This window comes from Tripterygium wilfordii, chromosome 13, assembly GCF_013401445.1.
Source record: "Tripterygium wilfordii isolate XIE 37 chromosome 13, ASM1340144v1, whole genome shotgun sequence".
In the NCBI taxonomy this organism is placed as follows: Eukaryota; Viridiplantae; Streptophyta; class Magnoliopsida; order Celastrales; family Celastraceae; genus Tripterygium; species Tripterygium wilfordii.
The window spans coordinates 1,055,299-1,077,565 of NC_052244.1; the positions used below are offsets into that span (position 1 = coordinate 1,055,299).

The 22,267-nt window shown below is 37.1% G+C and overlaps 3 protein-coding genes across 3 annotated transcripts; 2 read left to right on the forward strand and 1 right to left on the reverse strand.

The window, feature by feature from the left end:
• Positions 1 to 278: 278 nt before the first annotated feature.
• LOC120013400 lies at positions 279 to 7,881 on the reverse strand. Its single transcript, XM_038865192.1, has 9 exons — positions 7,376 to 7,881; positions 6,188 to 6,373; positions 4,991 to 5,083; positions 4,122 to 4,304; positions 3,944 to 4,046; positions 3,683 to 3,865; positions 1,398 to 2,464; positions 799 to 1,202; positions 279 to 701 (listed from the first exon to the last, which is right to left on the reverse strand). The coding sequence occupies exons 1-9, from the start codon at positions 7,598 to 7,600 to the stop codon at positions 617 to 619; spliced, it is 2,529 nt and encodes an 842-aa protein (XP_038721120.1). The 5' UTR covers positions 7,601 to 7,881; the 3' UTR covers positions 279 to 616.
• An 874-nt stretch (positions 7,882 to 8,755) lies between these two features.
• Positions 8,756 to 12,391, forward strand: LOC120011932. Its single transcript, XM_038863109.1, has 9 exons — positions 8,756 to 8,948; positions 9,071 to 9,133; positions 9,213 to 9,268; positions 9,767 to 9,860; positions 10,028 to 10,088; positions 10,249 to 10,330; positions 11,180 to 11,235; positions 11,685 to 11,748; positions 11,971 to 12,391. Exons 1-9 carry the CDS (start codon positions 8,817 to 8,819, stop codon positions 12,032 to 12,034), a joined length of 672 nt encoding a protein of 223 aa, XP_038719037.1. The 5' UTR covers positions 8,756 to 8,816; the 3' UTR covers positions 12,035 to 12,391.
• A 4,868-nt stretch (positions 12,392 to 17,259) lies between these two features.
• Positions 17,260 to 18,861, forward strand: LOC120013551 (protein DETOXIFICATION 53-like). Its single transcript, XM_038865385.1, has one exon. It carries the CDS (start codon positions 17,431 to 17,433, stop codon positions 18,826 to 18,828), a length of 1,398 nt encoding a protein of 465 aa, XP_038721313.1. The 5' UTR covers positions 17,260 to 17,430; the 3' UTR covers positions 18,829 to 18,861.
• The last annotated feature ends 3,406 nt before the right edge of the window (positions 18,862 to 22,267 follow it).

A 22,267-nucleotide genomic window follows, 5' to 3' on the forward strand; every position in this document is an offset into this window, starting at 1 on the left:
ATTGGACTGCTGCGGTCCATTGGGCTATCTCGTGGGCCAAGCAGTTAGCTGACTGTGGGCTTTAACTACGCTTTGTAAGCCCACTAAAATACTTTCAAAATAGCAAAGTAAAACATTCCGGAGAAATACAAGTTCACCCGAGTCCGTTCGGTTTGTTTTTTATTTTCAATTTTAAATAGAGAACATCTATTTTTATTTTCAAGTGATTTTAACTACTTTCTTGTTTCCCGTGTTTTTAACAATGAGCAACTAAGGGTGTTTTTGGAGTTGGGAAACAATTAAAATATAAAATACATACCCTTCCTTTCCTTTCCCAACGGGAGAAAATTCTATAGCTAAAGTTAAGCTGAAATCACTAAATCAGTATCACTTCAGCATGTTTACTCTACAATGGCCTACAATGTCAGCCACAACAAACCCTAGTACAAAACCCTAATTTGAGCATCAAATGAATTAACAACTCTTGCTAAAGCACAGAAAACAGGCTTTGACAGAGGTAAAATTCTTGGAAAATGTACAAATGGACACTCAGCTGCATGCAGAAAGCTGAAGCTAGGTTCCTTTGTTAGCATATGCTGTTCTATTCCTTCAAACCACACATACAGATAAATCCTTCTCACCGGGGACAAATGGATAAGGGCGGGAAATCATCTTCATCTTTCAAGTTCAAGATGTTCAACTGATGTGATTCTACAGCAATCCTACTTGTCCAGAACATGAGAAAAGCATCAGGCAAACTCCCATATATGAACTCTGCTGCTATAAAAAAAATAAATTGGATTCATAATATTGTCCTACCTATCTTGATCCGCGCCCGATACTTGTTTTGATGTTTGCATTCCTGTTGCGGGGATATTAAATCTAGAATCTCGAGTAAGAGCAAAATCTGGATTCTGTAGCCTGATACCTTCCGGTGAGGATGCCCCCCATTGTGGGTACCCAAATGGTCCATATTCTACAGCCCTCTCTGACGGATGGATTAAACCATTTACCCTAGGGTGAGAATTTCCTCCAGGAGAACCAGAGTAGTGAAGATCTGAACCGACAGACTCTGGATGAAACTGCACTGGTCCTAGTTCGCGGCTGCTTCTCTCGGAGAAATTTGTGTCCTGAGCAGTTACAGCCCGGATATTGCTATGAGGAGGCCATGGAGGTGCTTGATGCCTCCCCCTAGCTGCCGAAGGTTGGTCCCTATAATGGTCCTACAAGAACATGAGCACAGCACTTTGATATGATGAGTCCCAACAAACAATTTTGCCCAAAAAAAGGAGGAAAAAAAGAGAGCAGGAGATATGAAATATGACAAACAAATAAATCAAGCTGGTGCCACTCAAAGACGCCAAGTTTTCCACATAAAATCCAAAATCCTAATATCCAAAGGGCAACAACGATTATACCGTATTGGGAATGTATGTTCCTGTCCCTTTAGCCTTTGGCATCTCTTCCATACCAAGGGATCTCCCAGGTAATACAGGTGGACTCATTGGGTAAAACACTGGTCTGGGGATGATACCATTGGCATTTACAGGGGAGAATGAACTCTGCCTGAACTGCACTGACCGCCTTGGTACCTCCCTTGAATTCTTGCCCCAGAGCTGCAAGGGCATTGTAGGAGATACAGGAGCAGAGGCATTCAAGAAAGACTCAAACCACCGCCGACCATGATAGTAACTATTTAAATGACTCTTGTAATCTCCACTGAGATCAGACAGAGAATTCAAAGCCTCGGAATTTCCACCAGCACCAACTAACATCTGATAACTAGAAAGGTCCTCCACAGACCAAGCAGCCGGACTCCGGAGTGAATTATTCTTCATAGATCCAGAAGGAGAAACAGCCCGATGATTTGTTAAATAATCCTCATCATGGTCACTATGGGCAACAAAGCCTTTGTCCTCACCAGGTGCTGGTGAAATCCCAGATGAGACTCTCTTGTTAGTTGCAACAGAGCTTTCAGGTAATTTCAAATCTGATTTTCCATTGTTCATTTCCCCATTTCCCTTGGCTGAGGAATTTAAATGTGGTTTATGTGTGGAAGCAACAGTCTCCTTGGCAACAGGAGCGGAAGAAGACTTAGTCGCATGATCTGCTAACTTTAGACCTTGTAGTCTGGATGTTGCAAGGTCCTTTGCATCCCCAGAAAGACGAATTCCAGAAAGAGGGGTCCCATTAGCACCAATCATTCTAGAACTCCGAGGCCCATTTAGAGTCATATCCATCCCTGATAACATTGGATCTTCATGATATGATTTGGCACCTGAAAATAATGTAGTATCAGTCCCATTATGCCTGGCCATTGGGACAGGATCTTGAACATCAGGCCTCTGTCCATTTCCATGCCTATCCAGGGTGTTACAAAAAAATTTGCTGAGTTCATCAGCTATCTTCTCCTCTGGCTGGGAAAGGATTTGTCCAAGTTTTTTAGCCCCATATGTGAAAGCACTCCTTATTCGGTAAGAATTGCCTGAACACAAGAAAGGCCAGCTATCAGCATTAATAACCTGCCCAGCCTTTCAATAAATTCAATTTTCCAACAAATCATTAATATAGGTTAGTCACATGGCAACTTTTAAGTAGAATGATTTGGAGTCTTGTAAAGGTAAATTGTTTCACCAAGCTTAGAACAAACTATATCTGATATAATAATTTTTACAATTCGGAAACAAAAAACCATCGAACTGGTTTAGTTCTGTCTTATCCTTGAACTCAAGTCAGCTGCAAGACAGTGGGGTGAGGTCTATCTATCTTAGTTCCCGTCATAATCTATGTACCACAAGATACTCGAAAGTAAATGAATAATCATCAACTTCAAATGCACATGTAAAAGAAAAACTAAGAAGTGGTGGGGTTGGGAAGAAATTAGAAGAGGGCTTAGTTTGAACATACTCATTACCACCACAACACAATGTGTCACAGTGTCACACACACACACACACACACACACACAGAGTCTACAAGGTGGCTATTCGAGGTTGGATATTAAAAAAATATCAAGGTATATACTCTTATTAGTTAGATGATTTTTACTTCTATTTGGCATGCTTATGCTTCACTTTTATATAATTCCACAAATATATAACCCAATGAAATTAATTACAAAAATGACATGTAGCACATGAGAGCCCAACATGTCTATTTCATTAATTTAATCAATAGAATAGTTGTATTTCCACTCTTTTATCCCAGAATTCATTGTCCAAAATTTATTGTTTTAATATAGATTCTATTGGTTTTTAAAGTACAGTGTAGAATTCATTGTTTTAGTTCTAAATTCATTTGTTTTTGAAATTCCATTGAAAAAAACAACGGAATTAAGATTTACCCGATAAAACTCATCGACAATGGATCTTGTTAGAAAGAGTTTTATGTGTTGATTCTGAATATGTAATTTTTAAAAAAATCTAACATGTATTTTGAGAGTTAAAACGTTTTAAAATTTCATTTAAGAGACGGGCTCCCATGGACTACCTAGCACTACTTTCCAAGTTTGATGTCTAGTTATCCATCTCTAAATTCACGAAACAAATACCAATATTATAGATGAAACTTACTTAGTTCTGGACCATAAACACAGAGGTCACTGAAACAACTCTTAGTATCACTTCCAGAATGTGAAGAAAATAACAAGAGGCACTCTGTTCCCTCAAGTGAGAAAAAAAGAAAGAAACGAAAGGTCCCTTACCTTTGCTAATACTGCGCCCAAGGTTGTTATATTCTTTGAGGGGATCAACTATGTTAAGGTGCTTTGAGGAAAATGTTGAATTGCTCTCAGTTCCCCTAGCAGGTACCGTGAGCATTTCCACACAATCCCTAAGAAAGTCATTACTAAGCAATCGACCAGCCCCACCATTTATAGGTGTGTCAACTGCAAATAAAGGCCAGAAAAGTCAATGGAGGATCTATACAGTAATGAAGTTCAAAAGCAAACAAAAAACTTGCTCACCTACAACATCTGGCAATAAGGATATCCTGATAGGGCCATTCAGACTGATGCAATAGTTGTCCCAATCAAATTTGCTGAAGTAATCCAAGAATTTATATAGAACCTAACAGTAGTTGAGCAATTAGTAGGTTTGAATTCATGATTCCGTAACACGATTTCAAATATCATTAGCACTCACCTCCAGAGGACCATTAAGTGAAGAGTGAAAGAAATGGAAGATATAAAGAACTAGAGTCTCCAAAGCATAAGTAGAAATCAAGCCATGATGAGCACCGAGAATACGACTTTCATAGTAACACCAAGCCTTGATCAAAATAATGCTGCGTTTGAAGATATGATCTTTACCAATTAAGAGATCAACCTGCAAAAAGTAATGTAAGTATGTCAATTCCAAAAGGATAACTACATAAATACTTTTCTACTTTGAATTTGTAAATTTTGCCGAATCTTCCAACAAAAAAAAATTAAAATTAAACAAGTTAAAATATCAATTTGATCCGAGTATTTGTGCATATGTGCAATTGCACGTGAATAATATTCAGAAATATCACTTGAATGGGAAAAATCCCTCCTCGTCCTCGGTCTTTTAACTGATTACTACGTAAAACGAGTATATCAACATGATTACATGATGTATAACCCTTTCAAAAGCCTTCACTAACCTAATTATGAATAATATTCTCGTTCGCACTAGCACAAGTTCTAGAGATTTATATCAAAATAAATCCATTATGTGTAACCACGTTCATTAAAGTTATATCAATAAAAAAAAAATTCCAACCATTCCAACAAATTCACTAGAAGAGAATAGTTCTTCAAATCCCTGATAAATTCATTTTATAATTCAAAATGTGACTAAAATTAACAGCTGCACCTGGACAGCGAATCTTTCATTATATGTTGATGAAACTGAGGGTTGGTTAAAAAAAGAAACATCAGCAAACACCCAAAAAAGGTAAATCATTCAGAGTCACAGATGCCAAAAGTTTCTAAGTGGCAGAAAATGGGCCTTAGTTTACTTTTACACATGTACTCCAAATAGACTACCTGCTCAAGAAAGCATAATGTACAAAGCCCTCCCAGCTGGTTGAAAGAAATATCTACCACGATGTTTTGCACCAAACATTTTACAAGTTTAACCTGCAGAAAGAAACTCAAGATATTTAAAATTCCAAATAAAAAACTATTGAAGGGCTCATAAAATATCATATATCATCTCCATGAGTGAGTGAAATGCACGGACATTGTATCTTGTGGTCTAATAGACCAGCATTAGAACCCAGAAAACAGGGCAGCAGACTGTTGCAGATTTAAGCTTGAACAAAGAAACAGTGTGAATATATATCACTTCTCCATGACTATATCATGCTTGTACTCTGTGAGTAATTGCCCCATTTGGAGCTTTCTAAAGCATTTATAATTTAAAAATGTCTTTGCAACGCAATCTTACGATGAGACGCATAAAAAAGAACAAGTTCAAGAGAAAATCCATTCATGACATACAAAAAAACTTCGATATATAGCCCCAAAACTTTGCAAATTCAAGGGCGTAGTAAATGACAAATTCAGATCCATCGGCAGTAATATACTAATCAGCAAAACTTCAACTTTCACTAATTCAATGTGAACCTCGCGGGAAATTGTTCAAACATTTATTCTTATTCTTAATGATAACCACAACCCAATACAAGTGCCATTACACTATTTCATTTCTAGAAATTAATCACGATACATAAAACCAAGGACGTTTCCAACTAATTTTCCCCTCTTGTTCCCCATTTGACTTAATACACAACATCCATAAGTTGAGGTATACCTAGGAAGGGTAGAGTTATCAACCATCTTAGACTCCAATCCAACCATAGATAATTTGTTCGATAATATTCCACAAAAAGACATATTCATCTTACTTGCACCACCTATCAATCATTACATCCATACATTCACATACATACACTCAGGCAGGCAGATTTATACACATTGTATTTCCATTTCTTACCATAAATATCATACTGATAGGAAAAGGAGCAGGAGCAGGGCCAATGGAGCAAGATAAGCATAAAGACTTCAAGTAATATAAGATAACATCTAAAAGTCCAAGATTTCATTTATAAGAAAAACTACCAATAAAGCAATGAACAAATGAAATATAACAGACACAAGTCTCTTATTTTACGGAAATTAAGAAATAAGTTCACTCATATGAGGGATAACGAACAATTGGTTTAAAGGTAAATTTTTTACCTCAGCCCGGATTAATTGCACATCCTTTACAATAAACTCAGCAGCCCCATTCTGATCTTCTCTTTCAAGGACAGAACAAACATCACTGGCCAGAGCCTCGTCAACATTAAAACATCCAAAGGCTGTCAAATCTATATCTCCATCCGGCAGATAGGTTTTCAATGGAACTGATCCAAAGGGGAATACCTGTGAAAAAACATGGATTAATAATAATTACACAAATAGAAATCTGAAACGCTCTAAACACAAATCCCATTGTTAACCATTTACTTCATCCGTCTGCATCTGAAGAGGGAAATCATTACGTACAACTGTTGTACCAGCAAAAAATACTCAACCTTCAACCCACGTGATAATCATAGATAGAACCTTGTCAAAAAAAAAAATACTCTGTGCAACCATAATAAGGAAAGATACTCCAAAAAAGCAAGGAACTTAGCATTGATTTGTACCTTCTTTCTCGTTTTTCATCAATACAAAGGAAATCCTAAAGATGCGGGCATTAGTATTCACTTTTGGCCAGATACAAAGAATGAAAGAACTGGAAACATTAACTACTCATCCATCTATTTATGATCTTCACCTTGGCTCTTGTCCCTCCTCTTTTAGATCTTCCATTGGGGAAAGGGAAGGGGTGCTGCTTTATAACTTCCTTGACAGGTGAACCATAACCCCGTGGTTAAGATGCTACTTGCAACCTACGGTTCACATCTTCAAGTAACATAAACAACTCCAATGTGTGAAGGTAAGGCTGCGTACATTTGCCCCCCGTCCCCAAGCCTTGCGCACAGGAGTTTTTTACCTTTACTGTCCCTACACGATCTCAAATAGCAGTAGCTTTTCTAAACCAATAACGGAATTGTATGATTGAAAAGTAGAAGCATTAATTACGAAATATAATATGTGTCTCCTTCACTGAGTACTCCAATACCCTTTTCAAGTTAGACATTCTCCGCTTCCTCCATGAAGGCTCATAGAGCTCGCTCAACTTTTTGGTACAAGAGACAAGGCTTACCAAATGGTGCAGAGATGAGAAGGTAAAAGAGACTAGGCTTACCAAATAGTGCAGATGAGAAAATGGCAAACCTACTGCCTAAACCCTAAACATGAAAGAAAATTTTCTAACACAAATATACTTAAAAAGTAAGAACAATAACAGGCACATACGCATTTCATGCAAATTCTCACCTCGCAACCAAGGGAATTCAGTAAAAGACTCTGCACGTAATCAATGACAGTCTTTCTCCTCTCTTCGGATTCAATTGTCGGCTGGAACCGTGAGATGATCCTCTCAACCACTTGCTCTGCTTTTTTCCAGTACTCGACACCAATTCGCGTTTGATTAGACAGTGACGCCTTCTCTGCTAACACAGCGCCGTTTGTTTCAGGCGACCAATCTCGATGATCGCCCATGAAAGTACACAACTTCTCCTAAACCCGACAAAGATTAAGAAAAAAAAAAAACAACAACGACGACGACGATTCGATACAAACACAGAGGAATTCCAAGGAACGTTTCTGCAATTGTGCTTGATCTAATTATGAAAATTTTGATTTCGAGGTTCAAGGGTCTTGTGAGAGAAAATACTTCCTTATCAAGAACCCCAAATGTATAACGATCAAACGACAAGTGAGATTGAAATTTGGGGGCGAAAAATTGGTCGGGCCAAAATAAAATGTGATGGTTTTTAAGGAGAACGCAGCACATTCGGTTTTTTTTTTGTTTCTTCTTTCTACATGTGTCGTCCGCGGTCGTTTCGTTCAATTTTTCGGCCGTTTTGGACCAACCATTGTTCCATTACCTCTTTTAAGAAGTAGATAATTGGAGTTTATCATATCCACGTATGGCCTAATTTACCCTGTTCCACCCATGATTAGTCTGATGGGCTTAGTTGATGACAATGACGTGAGTATATTTTCCCCCTAATTGAATGATGTAATGCTATTTTAAGCATATAACATTGCTCCCTTTATGAGAAATCATGTATCTTGCATCCATGTAAAACTCGAATCGTCTTACTCTTCTTCTCAAGTATATAATAAGTTTGTTCGTGTAAATCTCCAATATTTGGATGGCTCATCCCCAATCAAGTAGGGCACTCTTGAATAGTTCATTACTTTTTTATTGTTATAAAGGTGTTTAGACTTTTAGTGCATATTAATCCATGAATATATTTGGGCCAATAAGTAATAGGTTCTAGAAGGGAAAAAAAAAACAGAGAGATAAAAATAGATAGATCATTTTGGATAAGATCATAAGATGATAAGAATGAGAATTGCAAGAAAATAAATACATTTTTTTTCCTATATTTATCTTGCAAAATTTGGGCCAATGAAAAGGATAGTTGGGCTGAGCTTTGGAAAATAATCGGGCCCGAGTAAAAGGTTTAGGGTTTAGCATGGAATGAAATTGGAGACCCACCTTTTCTTCTACTGGAAAGGATGGCCCAACATGGAGTGGAAAGACTGAAAGCGGGCCTCGAGGTTGGGCAATTGAAATAGTTGGGCCAGGCCCATGATCCACAAAATAATGAAATACTTCTGTTTGGGCATGTCGAGTGTCAACTCTCTACAGAACAAAAGGAGCCGGTGAAATCTGAGCTCACATAATAGTTCTAGACTTCTAGGCATGGCTGCGACCGGAGGAAGAGGAGTCGCTTCGATACTCTCTGTTGTCTTGTTATTATCGATCTCGTCGATTTCTCGTGCTTACCGACCTGGAGACCTCGTTCCGATGAGCAGAAAGGGTCAATACCACTCTGTACGTCCTTAATCTCTCCCACTAGTTGAATCGTATATCAATGCGTATATGTTCGTATTCGTATGTAATCAATGTAGCTTCGCATGAAATTGATGTTTCAGTTTGTCTGTTTGTGATTCCAGTCCAGAACTGTTTGGCATGATATGATCGGTAAGCATTGCCCGATGTTTGCAGTGAATCGAGAGGTACTTCCGTCTCAATTTCTCAGTTAGGGTTTCCGTGTCAGGTCTTGCGCGTATAATTTTATCGTCGTTAAAAATGCAGGTATTGATACCTATACCAAAGCCGACGGGTTATACGGGTGCTGATCCCTACAAAATGTGAGAAACTTCCTGTAAGCTAGAATTTAGTATTACTTACGTCAACTGTACATACTGTGTGAATTGATTTTCATAGAATTATGTTTTCTAAGTTTTTTTGTTTGAAAGAAAATGGAGACCAATAGATGTTATGAAACTTGTCTTATAGAAAGAAGGAATTTCATAAGCAGTAGCTAATGAAAGCAAAAACTAATAGCAAATGCTTTATTACCAGAGTTGTGAAGATACACATATGAATCCTGGTTTATGAAAAAGTTCTACAAGCCAGTTCTATTCTGTTTCTTAAACGCAAGACTTCTATTATCATCATGTGTGTGCCTCCTCAACGTTCTTGTCCCTGTCCTGCAATACGGTTATGTTGACTGTTTACCAAAACTATTGTCACTTGCTCCATAGTATTGGGAATTAGCTGGGGATTTCAAATTCATGTTGTTCAAACATATTTGGTTCTTTCTATTCCTTTAGTTGTGGGGATTTAACTTCTTGATTGATTTGCAGTTCCTTTCAAGTTGGAAGAGAGAAGTTTTTTATTCCATGGCTTCTCGTGATAAATCGTAAGAGCCCTGAGGTTCCTATGATTGATGTGCAATTGGTAAGACTTTTACTTCAGCAGATTAGCAATGTCATTGGTGCTGCATTATCTCTTAAGTTTTTAAGATTTTTCTCATTGGAATTTTAACAGTTATAAATTTTTTCATAAAGGTATTAGCCATACGTTCTGGCTAATTTCTTTTGGTCATAAACTTATATGTTTTGCAGAGATATTCCGGAGGAGATTTGCACGGTGTGACTGCAAAAGTTATGGATATGCCACACCAATGTATGTTAGTTATTTTCATTACTTGTTTGCTTAATTGGAATTTAACTTTACACATCCCTTCTTGTTTTTTCCCCTGATTGGTTAATCGGCATTGGTCAGTTGTAATTCCTTGTTTTCCATGGGTTGACCGCAGCACTTGGTTAATATTTTTCTTGAACAGATGTTGAAATTCATCCAGATATTCGAAAACAATTCTGGGACGCTCAGCATTGGCCAAAGCATGTCCTTGTCAGATACACATGGTAGGATCACTTGGTTGACTTTCAATTTGTTTATATTGGCAATTCATGGGCATTTCAGATGTCAAGGTGAATCTTCAGATTGGATCCCTGAATTAGTTTTTTGTGATGTAATGTATGTAACTATTGATAGAAGTCCAGGAAAACCGTTCTCTTGCAGTGACAGCCATATAAGAGTTCTAAGTGCAAATTGTTGATGAGCGGATTTTATTCATTGGTTTGCTGGACTAAGAAATAATGACCCCTCACTTTTTACTGCTGTATCTTCATAGGCAAAACGAGTTTCTCTAAAAAAAAAAATTCTGGTACAGTTTGTTTCAGTTTTCTTATCCTTTTTCTACTTCATATTACCTTTGGAGAGGAGTGGAATATTATTATTTGGTTCGAAGTTTTTGGCTTAGGTTACTTGTTGCTTATATTGGGTTCTAATTCAGTGTGTAGATCATTGAACAAACGATTCTTTAGAGAACCAACTAAATCTTTAAAGTAGTCTCTTCAGGTAGATTACTGACTTCTAGTTGTTAAAGGGTTTGCTTCACAATTTAGCGCAACTTTGGTATACTCTGTTGCTCAGGAAAAAGTTTAATCCATACTTGGTTGCACCAACTACTTCATTGGGTCCATTCATTTGTGAATGAGATTTGAAATTCAGGCATTATATTTATCTAAATCCATGAAGATTTGGAGCTATGTATAATTCTTTTAAGAGTTTTTTTACACGTATCAAATTTTCTAAAATTCGTCTCCCTTCTGTTCGTCATATGTCTGGTATCTTATATGGCTGTCATGTATGAGCTTGAAGATCTGATGTTACTGTGCAAATATGTGGATTTATGTTGTCTTATATGACAGGAAGGAGCAGTCGGAGATAGATTTGACTTCTGGATTTTACGTTCTGTTTGGATCAGGTAATCATTTAAGCTTAAATTGAGGCAGTATTTTTCTTTATTCCCATGATGATTACACTTTCTTTTGTCTCTCAGTAAATAGTTAACGACATTTGAAAGATGTTTTGATATTAAATTTTAATTGCTGCTGAGTCAATTATTTTTGTTTCTTGATCTATAAGCATGATGTTAGATCATACCATCTCTCTTCTAGGCTTCTAGTACAGCAGTGCAGTAATCACTGACTATGGTGGGAAAAACAAAGCAGCAAAAATGAAAATGTTGATAAATGCATATGTCTTCTCATTCCATTTTCAATTACATGTTATTCTATTCGCAAATTTATAGCTGTTATCAGGCTGTGCATTTTCTTTCATATCATCTTTCCTGACTCAAAATGTGCGAACTTTTTTGTTTCATCACAAACGGATTGTTTTCATACTATAATTTGTTTCCATCAATGCAAACAGGGCTCGTGATGTCTTTTATCCTCTCAATCTACATCTTGCAATCTTCACGTGACAAATTAGCCAGGTATCACGCTCTTCCTCTAATTGGTTGTGAAGCATTGATAGCCTTTTTGAATAGGGACTAAAAGGCCTGCATAGTTTCGAATCCTACAATGGCTTCTTTGTGATGTGGAACCTAGGCTGTGTTAAGAGACTCGAGTGCAACCGCGTATATTGTTACCGATTGTTTGATCATCTTTATCTTCTGCCTTTTGAAACCTTGGGTTTTGCAAAAACTTTTCCTCAGGTTTGTGAGGGAGACTGTTGCAGAAAGTAGCATGCCTGATGGAGGAGTTGCGAAGGTTGAGTGATGATATCTTAAATTGGTCTCGATATGCTATTGAAATACGGATGAGCTTTTGCTAGGATATCATGTTTGTTCAAAGACTACAGTGTGTCTCTCTAATACATTAACGAAGGCAGGGGAATGAAATTGAGCGCCGCGGGGACATTGACAGGAGTTACACAACTCATGGAAGTGAAAGTAGTTGTAAGTGATGGTGTGGAACAAAAACAAATTAGACACTGTAATTTTTTGTAAACAGTATTGCTAGGAGTTGTAGGAGTTGATTGAACCTCAACTGCTCACTCTTCTTGTAATCCTTATGAAAGCACCATAAACAAAAACAAACGTCGACTATGGTAAACAACATTACATATTTCTCAAAGTCAGCGCCCGTCAAACACCGAGTGACAGCCATAGCTGATCAAGTGTTTGGAACATTGGACTCCAAAGATACTTGAAGGGAGATGGCTGAGTTGAGGGGGATGAATCTTTTGGGTTTGGAGAGCCAAGTTCATTTCTCTACATTAACATTTAGCGACTTATTAGTTATTTGGGGAGAGTAAAGTGATCCAAGTATACGAGTATATGTATTTGGGGAAAGTGAAGCAATCCAAGTATACGATATTTACATGATCCAAAGGCTCATGATTACTTGTCATTAAAGAATACTGATTAGAGCTAAGCCATGTGATTATCACTTAATTCCAATTCTCTCTGTGTTTTCCTTTCAAGATTCTTGTTCTTGGCGGTGTCGTTGTCCAGGCACACAAGAATATTCAAACCTCGTCATTTTCAAAATTTGAGTTTTTATCTCAAACCTTAAAAAATGTAAACTGTCTTCTTTCAATGCTCTGAAAAAAGAATTTTGGCTGCAAACTAGAAACTCATTGTAGAGATGTCCAGAAAAACAAACACACCCACACCCACTAATCTTCACTTTAATCTGCAGCATAAAGACTAAATCATATGATATTAATCTGACAAATTGGTTTTATTCTAACATTGTTCACTACTAGTCCATGCATGGTATTGCTTTAATATGAGTTCATGTGCTGAAACTTTGGTTGGTTCAATTAAGCATCTGCCGTACCATTGAAGAGCAGAAGGGAGGGTGGGGGGGGTGTGGTCCTCTGGCTGGTCCCAAATCAAAGCAGGAATTTTTTGAGCCTGCACGCTTACATAAAAGTACCTTGGTTACTTTTGCTAATCCTAAAAGGCTTGTAATGCACCCAAAAGGAAGTGCAAACATGACAAATATTTTAAACAAGATCGAACTAAATAGTGATAATTACTTCATGGGTTTCTCTTTTCCAATGATGCAATTGGGTGTGTCTTGACAAATCTGTAGGATACTTGTGTTTTTTTTTTGGTGACGGCCCACACCGGGGCTCACTCTATATGGTAAACTCTAGAGATAACGGTATCTCCCAATTCAGCAATAAATAAAATCTCAAACACTGAATCGAATATGGGTATGTTTGCCTATTCATATATATGAAGATCCGGTCTGCCATCCAAACTACTCCACGGGGTACATGTAGGATGTTAGTTAATGTGATGAATGAAATATGAATTTCTAAGTTGGAAGATGAACTCAACCGTTGGAACATGGTTCTTTTAAGTGGGGAGACTTAATTAGTCGACCCATTACTTTAGACTTTTGTGAAAATTAAGAGTACTTGTTGGGAGTTAGGTCTTATGATTGCTTCATTCCATAACTTTGTCAAACAAATATATCATGTGTAAGTGATTATAGTATATGGTAAAGGATGTTTTGGGTCTCATGGAGTTCTAATTGGCTCCAATGACAACGTGAATCCATTTATGTTGCATTATTTATGATTTACATAAGTTCAAGGGTGTGTGTGTGGAGAATTAAGGAGACATAGTAGTAACCAACCATCATTGTGTTTTTGGGCAAACCACATATAATTGAAGTTGTGGGAACCAATGAAAGCTAAAACCTTATCTTATTTTATTTCCATAAGTAAGCTAAACCCTAGTTAGGACATCAATTGTCATCATAAGTACAATTGATGTCTATAAAAAAAAAAAAAACCTTGTCGACCTAGAAAGCCACATCTCCTACGTGGAAAGAACTAAAGTTTGTGATTATAAATTAGATATATATTTTTTCTAATTTTAGTTGTACATGATTCTTAATATATGTATATATATAGTTTAATTTATGTATGTATCTTTTCAAAAGCTTGAAAAGGATCTTTAAAACATGAAAAAGCTAAACAAGTACCAACTACACCAACGAATAATATGGTAGAAAAGAAACATAAAACAAAGACAAAATGGGCATTAGTAGAAATATTCTTTTTCCCAATTATGGTGCTATAAATCAAATAGATTCTTGAATATCTAGTAATCTATAATGAGAAAAGGCAGACCGTACCCTTAGAGTAGCTAACATAGTGTTCACTAGTGCAACTTGGAAGAGCCAACTTCTTAAATATATATTTATCAAAAAAGAAGAAGAAAAAGCATTTTAAGTATATATATCATCTTAATAATTCAAGTATGGACTAGGGAGACTATAAATTCGATTTCCACTGAAAATAATACTTTGTGATCACGCGCTGGGCTTCGGCTCAGCTTACCCAGTCTTCATATGGGAAACTTCTGCACATGCGGGTTTGACGATCCGAGTTCAGACCTATATCAAATGTTTAAAATGTAAACTATCGTGTAGTTCTCAATTACCAAAAAAATATATTAATAATTCAGTTATTTTTTACATGTCAAATCAAATGTATAATAGCCTATAAGTAGGAAAGTAAGTTTCAATTACTAGTCTGTTTAATAAATATTATAGTCCACAGTACATCACCACTTGGTCTTAAATTATTGTTAGTTTTATTTTTGTTGCCCATTTTTTTGGCTTCTTTCGGTAAGTACTCATCAGTAAGTTGGGTTTAAACAGTCAAAGTGAAATTATGGAGGTGAAACAGATGATTAAAATATAGTTACATGATTGTCCATCCAATAATTTTCAAGACCTTTTAGAGATTTTACTTTTGTGACAATAAGTTAGGTGGCTTTGGCAATTTAAATCCGAGTATTTCTATCCATCCATTATCTCCAAATTGCAGTCTGTTGACTATATTAAGGAAGTAATTATATATATACAGGAATTCTCTTCTACGGACACCCGCAAATTATAATAATTTGCGCACCTCAATCTCGTCATTGATTTGAAACATGTGAAACCCAAAGTAATAGGTCTTACTTGTCATTTCACTTTTGAAAACACTTAAAAAATGAAGTGCGCAAGTTATTAGTTTACGCGTGTCCGCATAAGAGAATTTTTGTATATATATATATATGGGGATCAACTTCTCAATTATTCTTATCTCTACTTTTGGAAATAAAATAAATCCAAGTAATAATCCTTTTAATTTTCCGCCATTAGTGAGACAGAGATGATCTCAATTCATAATTAGTGCAGTCTTTATCATCAACGCCGTATTATATGGAGTAATCCCCATACTAAATTCGTCCTGTTTTGAGGTAAAAGAAAAAAGAAAAAAGGAGAGAGAATGAATAACAGTCATATAATTTGTGTTTCGAAAATGTTAAGAAACCCAATGTATTTTTTATCCCTGCTATCCTAAATGCTAAGGTGGACGCACATGATTCATGTGAAAATCGTAAACTTCACATGTCACACATGATCCATATGAAATCGTGCACGTCCATCTCAATATTTGGGATAGTTGAGACAAAAACACTACGATTCGTCAGACAGTTGTGTTATGTTTAATGTTTTCTTTGCTTATGTGATTGATATGACAATAACACTAACTACTTTTCCATATACACTAAAGTAGAAGAGAATTGTATATATAATTCAAGGTCAGTGTAAGTTGGTGCTTTTTTATTACTAGCTAGCTCCATTTCTTTGCACCTCCCAATGCACACCACTCACCACTACTACTTCTCTCCTGTTATTGTTATGTGGTTCGGTTGTTGTGGTTGTCTACTATAAACTTTGCAGCACCTACCTCTCTCAGTATCTCCTACATTCTGTTTCCAGATTCCATACATATCTATCTATCAAGGTATGCTAACATTTTTCACATTTTATGGCCTCTTTATGACATACCCTCATGGCCTTATTCATGTTGATATAATCAGTTACAGACTTATCAGATTTCCAATCACTTACAAAACTGACCTCTTTTGTGTTCTGCTCTACAGATTATCCAATTGCTTATTCTACAGAGTCACAGTCCCTAAGCTGGATAAACATGTGTCCTGCCACTATTACTGGTAATAAATCTCAAGATATTGAAGAAGCAATGAGACCTAAAGGAGATGGAGTATTCGTTCCTCTCCTGAGTTCATCCGTAGACAACGACAGGATTCCTCGAAAGCTGCCATTGAGTGAGGTAATAGACAGTGTAATCTAGCTCTCTAGTTAGTCATGAAGCATGTCCATGCTCTTTACTCTGTGTTTTTTTCAACTGGGTCAAGTTTAGTTTCCAATGGCACCATCACCATCTCTCTCCCTACACTCTCCTTTATGTGTTCAGTTTCCATTCCCGGTGGATAAAACACCATAATTGATGTGATGGGTAGAAAGGCCATTGACACAGAAACTGAGACTTATTTTTTCTCCTATTTTATTGATTTATGTGCAACTAAAGCTATCACTTACGGGAGAGTGAACTAACACACTCAAATTCGTATCAAACGGTGTAGAAATAGTGACAGAGTGATGGGGTGCAGACAAAATCTAACAGAGTGGTGTGGCATACCTCCCAAGTCGTCGGATGCGAATTCCACTCTGATAAATTGCAGAGTCCTCGGGTCCATCACTTACACTCTAGATTCAGGGTTCACTTTTAGGGTACCATACTGATGAAATTCAGGCAAAACCAAATATTCAGGTGGGTGGTGGCTCCCATCTTGGGTTGTTGACACTTGATAGTCATCATCAGTTTCATACAGCAGGTTATGCTTCGACCTTAGGCATGTCAAATTCTTCTACTTTCAAGTTTCATCTCAATATGGTGACTTCCCTTTCGAATATTCATCGCTGCGAGAGGATCTGACCTGCGTCAGAGTAAAATATTTAGCTCTGTGTCATTGCTGACATTTTATTGTCTCTCCCACTTTTAGAAAAGTAGCTGTACGTTTAACTTTGTTAAACACTTCGCACAATTCCAGGCAAAAAGTTCAAAGGTCCCTTATAACTTTTTCAAGTGTGTTAACATTAGCAAATTTAGTGATGGTACCTGTGAGTTTCTGTTTAGTCAAGCAGACAATGAGAAACAGATTCCATCTGGCTTCATGCGATGTCATACTGTTATGGTCCTTCCATCATATCTGCAATTCTGTTTGCTTTTGTACGAGGTGGGAAAAAAATGCATTTCTTGAGACGGTTGTTAATTTTCTGCTGATATTTCCATGCAGATTGGAGCAGAGGTGATGTCCTTGGGAAAGATCGCATGCCCCATTGTTTTGACAACACTGCTTATATTCTCCAGGTCTATCATTTCTATGCTCTTCTTGAGTCACCTTGGCAGAGTAGAGTTAGCCGGGGGATCCCTGGCGATAGCATTTAGCAACATCTCAGGCCAATCTCTCATCAAAGGCCTAGTATTGGGGATGGATCCAATCTGTGGACAAGCATATGGAGCCAAGAGGTGGTCAGTTCTAAGCCAAACCTACATGAAAACAACATGTCTCCTCTTCCTTGTATCCATACCCATGATTCTTCTATGGCTAAACATTGAACCCCTCTTTCTATTCTTAGGTCAAGACTCAGATATTGTTAGAATTGCCAAAGTTTACCTTGCTTTCTCGATCCCCGAATTGCTGGCTCAAGCTGTCCATAACCCATTGAGGACCTTTCTTAGAATACAAGGCTTATCTTCAGCTCTTACGGTAGCTGCAGGATGTGCGCTCGTCCTCCACCTTCCAATCAACTACTTTTTTGTCATACATCTGAAATTGGGTGCGAAAGGTGTTGCGCTGGCTATGGCTTGTAATACAATAAATTTGAACATAGGCTTGCTGATTTATGTACTGGCATCAAAAAATTCGATAAAACCCTGGCACGGGGTTACAATTGCCTCAATCTTACAGGGGTGGTGGCCATTACTGTCTCTGGCAGTGCCTAGCTGCCTTTCTGTATGCTTGGAATGGTGGTGGTATGAAATAATAATATTTCTCTGCGGCTTACTTGAAAATCCAGAGGCTTGCCTTGCAGCGATGGGCATTCTTATTCAATCAGAAGGCATCTTGTATGTCTTCCCATATGCAATTAGTTGCAGTATATCAACACGCATCAGCCATGCATTAGGTGCTAACCAGCCATCTCGAGCAAAATGGTCTGCCATAATTGGGCTTGCTATGGCAATTGGTTTTGGACTAACAATCTCAGTCTTATTGGTAGCCCTGAAATCAGTGTGGGGAAAATTGTACACCAATGAACAACAAGTTCTTGATCTAGTAACAGCTGCACTTCCAATCATAGGGTTCTGTGAAATTGGCAACTCACCACAAACAGCTGCCTGTGGGGTCTTAACAGGGACTGCACGCCCTAAAGATGGTGCCCGCATCAATTTATGTGCCTTCTACATCATTGGGCTGCCAGTATCCGTCCTTGCGACTTTCAAGTTCAAATTTGGTTTCCCAGGGCTATGGTTTGGGCTTCTAGCAGCACAGTTTTCCTGTGTGTGCATGATGGGGTACGTATTGGTTCATACAGATTGGAGGCACCAGGCTAAGAGGGCTGATCAGCTGACTTTAGCTGCAGGAGGTGGGGATGATTTGGAGAGCTCACTCTTAACAAATCCCTGAGTCTGCGAGCGTTAGGCTGGTCCTTTTGGAACAGGCTGCAGTGGAGGAGACAACACAAAAGTAAATAGAAAATCAATTTCGTTGAGAAATTGCAGGGCTTGCTGATGTTCTCAACAATTAGGAAGAAACAACAGACACTTATGCTGCCACACATCATTAGGTAAGTCATTCAATTCATTGTTTAGGACGCAAAAGCATTCTTTAATGTCATACACTCATACCTAACAAAAGCATATCATCTCCTCCCATCATGTAGAACAAGAATCTGACAGATTTTGCAAAATAACTGGAATTAGTGTAATACACCATTAGCCAGAAAAAAAAAATCTCTCTCTCTCTCTCTCTCTATAGTAAACACACATCTTTCCTTTTATCTAACTAGTTTAAGTGAGAAAAATCCAACATATCACCAGTCTGCCAATTAAAGTAGAATAAATTAACTCACAAATGATTTCCTTCAAACTGGAAATGGTGTCTATAAGGTTGGTGCACGAGCAAATGAAATGCGTTGAATGATCATGTATGCACATGATCATTTGAGTTTATAGATCTGTGATGCCTGCACTGTTAGCATATCGTAGTTACATTTTTCACACGTTCTGCTGCTAGATATGAAGATGCAAGACCACTAAATCATAAATAAATATGGCGAAGGCAAAAAAAATGCCACTTAATCAATTTGATTTATAGCAAGTTACAAAATTTTGATAGAGAACAGAAAGAAAGGTCAAAAGGATGCATATTGGGCTCAAAAAATATAAGCACATTAAAACCCAGACAAGAAATTGATGCAAGCTGAAGTTACCTGCAGTGGTCATTCAAGCTTTCCAATCTGTTAGCATAGTAGTACATCCAAAAGGAATGGCAGGAGCAAGGAATATTTCTAGCGTAACACTATTTGGGTGACTTATACTGATAATGGATCCATTAAGCCACACCCTGTATCAAAGCATGCCAATATCACTGTAACCAAACTTCTAAGAACAGCATATTGACGATATGAGAATTCCATGTAAAAAATATTCATTAACATGACATATCAGTTTGACACAAAATCCGAGATGGATCATGTCCGAGGACCATAAAATTCATATCTCATTTAGGTTGTCACTTTTGTTGTGGTATTAAAAAGACAAAAAACACTCAGATTTAATCCATCCTTTACCATCAATGCCGGCCAAAATCCCCTTAATGACCAATCATATTGATATCATGTGGGACCATGCTGTTAAACAACTCCATTAATAGTTAATCATCTCCTTGTGTGCAAGGCTTGTAGTAAAAATTGGTCCCCAACCCCTTCCCTCCCGTCCAAAAATATAGCAATTGCCAACACCATGGTTACGTTATAGTATGAGAAAACCTCACAACATATATATGTTTATATCGTTCTAAATTCACTAGTGGAACTAAATAGTAACCAATTGAATAAGAAGTTATTGATTGATTGATTCGTGCATTCATTTTTTTTAGATGAGTGATTGATTCGTGCAACTTAGATTAACGAATTGAATTATGTAATTAATACACACCTGTTCCTTCTCTGTTCTTCATTTCTTTCGTTTGCATCGAGGGAGAACATACTGAATCGATCTAAAATTATAGGCATTGCAAACAACAAAGTAAATCGCGAGAAAAAAAAATCAGAAACTAAAATTAACTGCGTTTCGTACCAGAGCGACTTCAAGGCAGAGCAGGAAGATGATTAACCTGCAAGCAATTCAACATTGGAACTTGATCATGCAAGAGAAAATGATACTATTAACTATGCAGAGAAACCGGAGAAGCATTGAAGATTCTGTGCTCGAGCTTCTTCTTCGACTGGCTAGCGACTTCTTCCGTCCCCAAATTAGTTTGATCACAGGGAATTAGTCATCACAGAATTAGGAAGTTATGGGCCGACCCAAGTCGACTTCAAGGCTGGGCTGGAGTCTGAGATATGTGGTTCAAGGCCCAACTAATTGACGATTAATTGTGCTCGTGTGGGCCGTGTGGGTGTGGCACCCTGGCACTGGCACATTGGTTATTGACTTCCTTAATTTCTTTTTGGTTAAAAATGTCTATAAATTTACCATAAATTTCTAAATTATTAATATTATTTTTAAAAAAAATAATTGCTTGCATAAGGAAGTACAATTTTGATGTAGAAAAGTCATGATCAAAACAATAAAAGTAGGTGGTGGCTAACTTTGACCTAATTTAGGTACTAGTCATATTTCCCGTTAGGTTAAATTGTTTTCCCATTAGGTTAAATCTTATTTGGAGGATAATTTTGTAAACAGATTTTTATCAGGGTTTGTTCGGCACGCATCATTTGTAAGTCATTATACAGTAATATCCAGCTCGAGCGGATGAGGCCACAAGGTTTTGTGGTGTTAAGTTTGGTAGTGTCAGATAAAGTAATGAATGACGGAATTGTTCAATACTTCAAATCTCATATCATCGAGTGAAATGCTTGATATAATATGTGAAATTTTCAAATTAATAATAAGTATTTTTTATTTGCTCAAACTATCATAAATCAGTGTTGAACATAAAAAGACAAAGTCATGCGGATCATATTATGGCTTAACATTATTATAATACAAATCTCAGTAGCATAAAAGCGTCACGTTTTTCTCAAGTGAGATGGTCACATCAGTATAGAAGGTGATTCTCCATACTTTGCTGGAAATACAAACTACAAAAGTCCGCTTCGCCGACATGTCGTTCCAAGAGACCCTCTAAAGTCCACTTGTTTTGGAAGCTACGGGAAAATAACTACCTTATCCCCAAACGTGGCGGACATAATATCTTGTTTCATATGATTGGCTTAGCTGATATTTATTTTAATTTTGTTTTCTGAAACAAACCAATATATATATATATATATATACAAGAATTCTCCTATGTGGACCAAAAAGTAAGGACCAAGTTTGTGGATCAAAATCTAATGGTGTAATAAATCACAACATAAGTAGGGGTCACACATTTATTATGGGACCCATCACATCTATGGTTGAAAAACAAGTCCACACTTTTGGTCCACACTTTTGGTCCACATAGGAGAATTTCTGTATATATACAGAAATTCTCCTATGTGGACCAAAAAGTGTGGACAAAGTTTGTGGACCAAAATCCAATGGTTATAATCAATCACAACATAAGTGAGGGCCACATATTTATTATGGGACCCACCACATCTATGGTTGAAAAACAAGTCCACAAACTTGGTCCACACTTTTGGTCAACATAGAAGAATTTCTCTATATATATATATATGTATATATATTTATATATAGATATACACAGACATACATATATGTCGTCCGGTAGTGGAACTGCGACAACCTTAAATTAAATTGATTTGGGAATATGTGTTGGAAAAGTTTTCACATTGATCAAAAAATTTTAATTTATTTTATCATCTGGTATAAAAGATGGGTAACCCTCATTTAAG

Coding starts and splice junctions, on each gene's coding strand:
- LOC120013400 (XM_038865192.1), bottom strand. CDS start 7,600: ATGGGCGATCATCGAGATTGGTCGCCTGAAACAAACGGCGCTGTGTTA. Junction 4,047..4,121: donor CACTTAATGGTCCTCTGGAG/GTGAGTGCTAAT, acceptor AACTACTGTTAG/GTTCTATATAAATTCTTGGA. Junction 702..798: donor TCGGGCGCGGATCAAGATAG/GTAGGACAATAT, acceptor CTGGACAAGTAG/GATTGCTGTAGAATCACATC.
- LOC120011932 (XM_038863109.1), top strand. CDS start 8,817: ATGGCTGCGACCGGAGGAAGAGGAGTCGCTTCGATACTCTCTGTTGTC. Junction 8,949..9,070: donor GAAAGGGTCAATACCACTCT/GTACGTCCTTAA, acceptor TTGTGATTCCAG/TCCAGAACTGTTTGGCATGA. Junction 9,134..9,212: donor TGTTTGCAGTGAATCGAGAG/GTACTTCCGTCT, acceptor TTAAAAATGCAG/GTATTGATACCTATACCAAA.
- LOC120013551 (XM_038865385.1), top strand. CDS start 17,431: ATGCAGATTGGAGCAGAGGTGATGTCCTTGGGAAAGATCGCATGCCCC.